The 7,279-nt window shown below is 45.2% G+C and overlaps 1 protein-coding gene across 3 annotated transcripts in view; it reads left to right on the top strand.

Annotated features, from left to right (window-relative positions):
* The window catches only part of COL5A1 (collagen type V alpha 1 chain), a 158,941-nt gene that overhangs the window by 73,336 nt on the left and 78,326 nt on the right, over window positions 1–7,279 (top strand). For all 3 annotated transcript variants that reach the window (XM_074923446.1, XM_074923445.1, XM_074923444.1), the window contains exons 6-9: window positions 311–457; window positions 582–830; window positions 5,034–5,186; window positions 5,480–5,536. In XM_074923446.1, coding sequence (XP_074779547.1) covers window positions 311–457; window positions 582–830; window positions 5,034–5,186; window positions 5,480–5,536 — 606 coding nt within the window. The remainder of the gene's footprint in view (window positions 1–310; window positions 458–581; window positions 831–5,033; window positions 5,187–5,479; window positions 5,537–7,279) is intronic.

Below are 7,279 nucleotides of genomic sequence, written 5' to 3'. Positions count from 1 at the left end.
TTTAGGTTGGGTTTTTTTAATTGTGTTATTGTGGGTGACTGAATTGCTGCAGGGTAGGTCCATCCTCTCTGATATGGGAGAACGTGCCACAGGACCGAGAGATGATTGGGAACCTCCTTAAATCACAGACGTTGCCAGAGCAGCCCAAAGCCAGGCTCTTGGGGAAGGTTTCATAGAATCTGGTGAACAAGAAGAGAAGATTCCACTGCATCACGCCGTGGCCCCATTGACATTATTTCATGTCTAAAATAGCTGGCAGGAACATGCTTGGGTGCTGCCAGCTTATTTTCTACTTCTCATCTCTTTGCAGTACACTGACGGGGAGGGAGAAGGTGACACCTACTACTACGAGTATCCCTACTACGAAGACGTTGATGAAGCTGTAAAGCCAGAAGCACCCACCACCAAACCTGGCACTCCCGAAGTGGCTGCTGGAGAGAGACCTGAAAACAAGCAGGTACCGACGCAGGGTCCTGGCAAAGATGCGGTTGATAAGTGGCACGTTTATAGAAGGGGAGGTGGAGGGTGACGCACAATCTTCTTTTTGTTTCTCTGATTCTGTCATTTTGCTTCTGCAATAGGATTATCCTGCCCCCACGCTGTCACCTGATGGAGGAGACCCCAGCAAGCAGACGAAAGAGGACGCTACGGTGGATGACCCTCTCGTGGATGAGTATAATTATGAAACCATTAACGAAGAGTACTTCACGCCTCTCCCTTACGAAGATGTCAACTACCCTGAAGAAGTGGACCCCCAGGGCGGACTCACTGAAAACGCCGTGGAAGCTGAACTTCCCACCAGTACTGTCATCACCTACAATGAGACCGATGTAATTTTAATGACTATTTTTTCCCTTTCACTTTGTTTTTTTATTAATTCTGGTATTTCACAGGCTTGAGACCAAAAGAGATGTGATCATCCACATAGTAAAACTCTAAGCAGTTTGGGCAGCTGTTGGAAGAATAAGTTTCTTGTTAAAATATTTTAACTCCAGATATTTCAGGGTGTGGAATGCAGATATTTAGAACTTGGTTATAGATTATTCCCCTGGAAAAATCTGTTCATATTGATATCTGCATTTCCCTGTGTGAAGTGCTTGTCTGACAAAAAGAAAAATGAGGGATGGTGCTAAAATCTAAGTAAAAGCATTTTATTTCGAAGCTATTAATATGAATGCTTAAAATGTTGATTTGATGGAGAACATAAATATTTTTCATTTTGTCATTCCCACTGAATAGCATCTTTACATTTTTCAGATTGTAATTTAAAAAAACCCCAAAAGATTTCAACACTGGGACAAACCCTTGATTGTAAACTACTGCATTCACATAGGGAGAGTCCCTCCATTTTGTGCACAGATCTTGCTCAAAGATGAGATCAGTTCAGATCCCACAGCTGATGTTTCTGTTGGAGTGATTACATTTTTAGTTACCCACACTTTAATATGCTTCAACTGAAATCTGTTGCACTTAAGACTCTTCTGTTCTTAAGACTTGCCCAGTACTTGCCTTTTATATTGGTCCTCAGATAGATGAATGTTGGTCTCATCCTTAGAAATAAATAGTTGTGCAGCTGCGTGCTGTGTAGCTCTCTCTTCAGGGAGGTAACTACACTAAATGAGGAAATTCTTCATTATCCAGGAGCATCAGCAAGGGGAGTTGAATGTTTCCTGGAAGGTAGGATGGGACTTGACAAGGTTTTGTGGTTCTTCCTCAAATGGAGAAGAATTACTTAGTTATGGGACTGTCAAAACTTGAGACTTTCTGGGAGGTGCCGGAGGGTGGCAAGAGAGACAGCAAAAATTGGCTAATGTATTTGGAGTTGGATCTGGAAGCTTGAATGAAAAGGTGTCAGGGAAAGTGTCCAAGCAAAGAACTGAGCAGCTGGAGCGAGGCAGGAGGGGAGCCAGCCACCCCGAGGGTTGGTGGCGTGGCGGGGATCGAGTCCAGCCAGCTGAGGATAAAAAAATGTGGTGGAGGAGGAGGTTGAGCAGCCCTAAATGATACACAGAGAGAAACAGAAAAGGCTCCAGCGTATCGAGGAAGCAAATGCAAACATGAGGGAACCCATGGATGGGAAACTTTTCTGTTTCCTGACAAAGAGCCAGAAATCTTTGGCTAAGCTTGAACTTTCTAATAGGGATGAATTAAAGATTGGGTAGCGTGACCTTAAAAAACAAAAAAAAAAAAAATGGAAAAGGAAAAGGGTCGAGGACGCTTTAGTTGTTAAGAAAGGAAATAGAAGAAGAGGAAAGTTCAGGTAGGGAGACACACGGTGAAGTTTTCCTATGTGAAAGCTCAGCTTGTTCTCAGCAAAGCATCTCGTGGGGAGAGAGTACAGACTGTCCAGCCCCGGCAGCTCCAAGAGCCTGTGTGTAGATGGGGAGGGCTGTAGCGCTGCCCAGGGCTGGGAAGTAGCTCCAGTGAATCTTTCAGCTGATGAGCAGAGAAAAGGACACAACTTACCTGACTGAAGGAGATTCCCGTGCACTGAGACGAAGGCTAACGCAGTGTGACATAGGGGAGACTCCCAGAAGGTGCCAGCCTGAGGGACAAATACCCAAGAGGATAAGGATTTGGGGTTTACACCTTGGAGGGGGAGCTGAGGGCCCTGCCTGCAGCCACGAACTCCTGGGGACACAGAATCCTTTAATTCAGCAGCAGACCGTGCTGCTTTGTGAGTAATGTGGAAGTGAGGATCGGGATGTCGTGCGTGTAATTGCCTCCTTAATACCTGTTATTAGAAACGGTTTCAGCGGGAGATACAGCCTGCTAAAGTGGTTGGAGATGTTTATTTGCTCTTAAAAAAAAAAAAAAAAAAAATCAAACCCAACCAAAACCAAAAAACCTAAGTTTTTTTGGCTAGTTTAGGAAGCAAAATAGTGCTCGTGGTCATGAGTAAGCGTGGCATCGTTTGAAGCAGTCCCAGGTTTCTGGCTGGAGCTGGAGCCCCGTTGCTGTTGCAGAGGGATGCAAGGTGTGGTGGGGTAGAGCTGGGCTGGGACCCTGGGCATCCCCTGAGCTGCCCAGCCCTGGGCACTGCTCGTGGGGTCAAACAGAATAATGTTGGTCTGGTGCGGAATGGGCATTTTTAGCATCCCTTCACGGACTCTGTTACAAAATCGGGATGCAACACTGCGCTGTTGAGGTTAACCTGTCTGGTTAGTGGGATTTAAAAGGGGCATTTAGTTTTACACAAGTGAAACTTTGTGGAGCCTGTGCGAGAGGTTTTGGAGGCAGGTGTAGTCACTGAACTCTCCTGGGCTTGGGTTTCATTATGGCTAATAACTCTGTGATAAATGCCAGTGAAGCAATTCTGAGATTTAGTAGGTAGCAATACTCCCATGAACAAGAGGAGCTGGGGACAGATATATTTTGTTCATTGCCTGCTATTCATCAGGCAGTTTGCTTTACTTGTCCGGATGCATATCTTGTCCGGGCTTCATATCTGCATCGCTTTCTCTAAAGGGAAGACTAAAAGGTGATTTAAATGAAGCTGTTATCACAGTTTTTTGCACACTGATTTTTTTTTTTTTTTTGGACCTCTTCTTGTCCTTGTGGACTGTTTTCTGATTCAGGTTGCCTAACAACATTGTTAGATTTAGGCTTTTTGTTTTTTCTCCAGAGCACCTGCAAATCTCAGCATGGAGAACTTTCCTCCTCCTCTGCCCAGTTATTCAAAATATCTTTCCATGCAAATTGACTTAGGGACCTTAATCAAAATATCAAACCAGACATTTTTGACTTTCATTTCGAAGAAAGCTTTCTATGTTTCCAAAAACTTAATACCAAGATGAACAGGTTTTAAGGTTTCAAAGAGCAAACACAGATAAAAGATTTCAAAAAGGATAAATGATGTGTGTGATGGCTCTAGATTCATTTGAATAATGCAAAGGAAAAATAATGCTAACTTCTCCAAGTTTTCTAATTCAGTAATTGCCAAACTATAGTTTCTTTTTTTGCAGAGGTAGAAGAGGATGGGGTGACAGAGTGATGATCACCTTAGCACTAGGGCTTATTCTTACTTTAAAAGCTCTTGCATTCAGATGGAGATGCTCATGCTTATGGGTTCTGAGCAGTGTTGGCACAGAAACAAGGTCTGCGAGTGGTGGTGGCATTTAAGTAATTAATTTTGAATTCATAGTGGCCAGGAAATTATTTCTCTGGGAAGCACTAGAAGTAAGTCAATTCATGGACCGTTTTGGTCATTACCTGGATGGGAAAGAAACAAAAGAAAAAAAAAAAAATCTATTATCAGCATGTGTTCTTCTTTAGCAGGCTGTTGAGACTCTACAGTATGCCAAGAGTTGCCTGCCAGGCTGCAGAAAGCACAGGGGTGTGGAGAGGAGCAAGGAAATTCTGATACTTGTCTAGATGGCTTTGCTTGTGGTCCATAGTATCTGTTGCTCTAAGGATTCAGGCATTAATGCCTCAGATCTATAAAAATTCCTGCTTCTGCTCTTTGGACAAGCACAATGGCAACTTGGATCCCAGACTAAACAAACAGGAGGTTTTTGTAGAAGTGAACTTTCATTTTTCCACATTTCTTCCTGTAATCAGACACTCATAAAGCCACACTGTGTTTTTGATGTGCATTTTACATGGATGCGTGACCTTTTACGCTTAATAATCCAGTGTCTCCGATATTGAGGCTGGGAGAGATGAGCAGGGCTTGAAGTTTGAAACTTCTATTTCCAATTTCTTTAGCCCTTTAGTGTTTGTGGGATCCTCCTGACGGGAGCTGTTGCTTTGTGCTGTGTTTTGTTTTCCCTGCTCAAACTTTTACACTCGCAGTGTTATTTCAGGGGTTGACAGAGAAATCCCAAGGTGTCTGTTTTGCCATAAAGATCCTCCCGTCCTTCTTGCCTCCATTGGAGAAGATTCTGGAGACTTTAAAACTCCAGAATTTAACCTTTCTTGTGCTTTTTATTTGCAGCTATTTTATAAAGCATCCTCACTTTGCAAAAAACGCAGTCTTCCCCTTAAATTACCAGTGTTTGCAGCCTGACATGTTGCTGCTCTTTTGCTTCCAGGCTGCTCAAGGAGGAGAGGATCTGGATAAAGATTTCACCGAGGAAACAATAAAAGAATATGATGGGAACTATTATGATAACTATTACGACCGAACAGTCTCTCCTGATATTGGCCCCGGCATGCCTGCTAACCAGGACACCATCTACGAAGGGGTAAGAGAGTTAATTTTCCATCGAGGGTAAGCCCTGTTCAAAATGTTTGTCTTCCCATAATTTATAGCACAGAGATTAACAGTGTAAAAACCAGTGAGAGCATCTCACTTGGAATCATCCACCTGCAATGCACGTGGTTAGCCCAAGGCAAGGAGAAGGGCGTCCCGTTTCTTTTCTACATGAACATCAGCAGTCCTTTGGTTGCAGAAGTTGTCCCAGGATCTCCAGTTCCTGATGCTGATGCAGGTGATGGCCACTTTGACTTGACTCTGTGTTTCCCTTGTGTGCTACAGATCGGTGGCCCCCGGGGTGAGAAAGGACAGAAAGGGGAGCCTGCCATTATTGAGCCGGTAAGGACCGTCTGGTTTTTTTGGTGGGTTTGGATTTTTTTCCCCAAGGTACGGGGGGTGTGTTCGTTATGGTTTGGTGCTCTCAGTGGTACAGCTGGGAGGAAAAATTTCCCGTGGAAGAATTACTTGGTTCATTTAAAAACTTTTAATATAAAAACACTGTAATTATTTATTTTTTTTTTAACTTTAAGAGGCGACTTAAATTAGGAAGGAAGTGCAAAATTTCCCATGAAATCTCTCATTTACCAAAATAAAAACTAGGCCTTTTAGAATTGAATCGTTAGGCAGAGGGCATGTCCCACCTCTCCAGAGGTTTTGAAGTGCCCCCGGCTCCGCAGCAAACCCGCTCCCCGGAGCGCCCGCAGCCGGTGGCCAGGTCATATCCTGACCTGAACTTGCCGCTTGGGGCCGGCTTTAATTGTGCAACTAATGGGTTCAGCTCTGTGGAAATAAAAGGGTTCTCCCTGCACACAGCTGCGGAGGGGTTTGCTCCTGCCCCAGGGTTCCACCAGCTTTCCACTTTCAGAGAAGCTCTGTGTTGCCCTGGGAGTGGAACTTGGCACTCTCTTTCTTTAGGATTCTGCCCTGGCTTGTGTCTGAGATTGTTGTTTTGTTTTTTTTTTTCCTTCTAAAGAACAGTTATAAACTGTCTGTGCTCTTTGCAGTCTACAAAAAATGTGGGTGCCCAACTGAGCACCCCCTTAGGTGGGGATGGAGCCGTTCCCCCCGCGGCGGGGACAAGCGGGTGTTTGCTCAGAGGTGACCGCTGGGCAGAGCAAGTGGCCGTCGGTTGATGGCCGTGTGTCTGTCCCTCATTACAGCTCAGGATGCTGAGGTACCCCCGTGCCTGCCCCTCCCCAGGCTGGAAACGGGGCTTTGGGTCCTTGCAATCACCTCCCTGGAGCCTCATCCCCGAAGGGCACACTCGCTGCACACCAGTAACTCAATTAACCTAATTTTCCTTGGCAGAGGGCCAGCACAGGGCCCAGCATCACAGTGGCACTTCCCATCACTCCGAGGCCATTTTTTTTTTTTTTAATTTTTCCTCCCTTTCCTCCTTCGCCTGACACTTTCACAGATAGGAGGAGGTGGGGGGGGCAGGGGGAAGCTGGAGTGCAGCAGCAGGGCTTGAAAAGCCTGAACAAGGGTATTAAAAAGCATTTCTGACCTCTTCTTCCTTTCTGGGTCTTGCTCTCACTCTGCAAACAAAAGGAAGAGGGAGTGATTTTGTTTATCAGAGGTGTGGGAAGGTTGGGGGGCAGTTGAACCCCGTGAAGACGATGGCAGAACCCCCCCCGCCTATCCAGAACCAATCTGAAATGCTACAAAGCAAACAAAATAGTTTAATTTAATCACCCAGAAAGAATTTGGCCGCCTTCTCTATTTCAAAACACTGGAGCATGTATAGCTTTTGCCAGAAAGTAAACAAGACCAAATGCTGCCTTTTCCCTCTCCATGCGGTTCCTCTTCAGCAGAGAGAAATTCAGATTTGCTGTGCTCTTTAGCTCTCTTCTTTTTTTGTTTCTTTTTTTTTTTTTTTTTTTCCTGGGAGCTGCGGCAGAGAGGGAATAAAAACCAAACGCAGAAGTCGGATTCTGTTGGATTTTCTCTCCTTTTCGTTCAAACCGCCTGTCCTTCAATCCTGGCTCTGTGCTGACGCTCGCTGGAGGCAGTGGGGCAGCACAGGCGCGGGGTGAGGAGGGATGCAGCCGGGGATGGCTGGGGCACCCCACATCCCAGCTC

This window comes from Athene noctua, chromosome 20 (genome assembly GCF_965140245.1).
Source record: "Athene noctua chromosome 20, bAthNoc1.hap1.1, whole genome shotgun sequence".
Taxonomy (NCBI): domain Eukaryota; kingdom Metazoa; phylum Chordata; class Aves; order Strigiformes; family Strigidae; genus Athene; species Athene noctua.
This window is presented reverse-complemented; position numbering and strand designations above follow the sequence as displayed.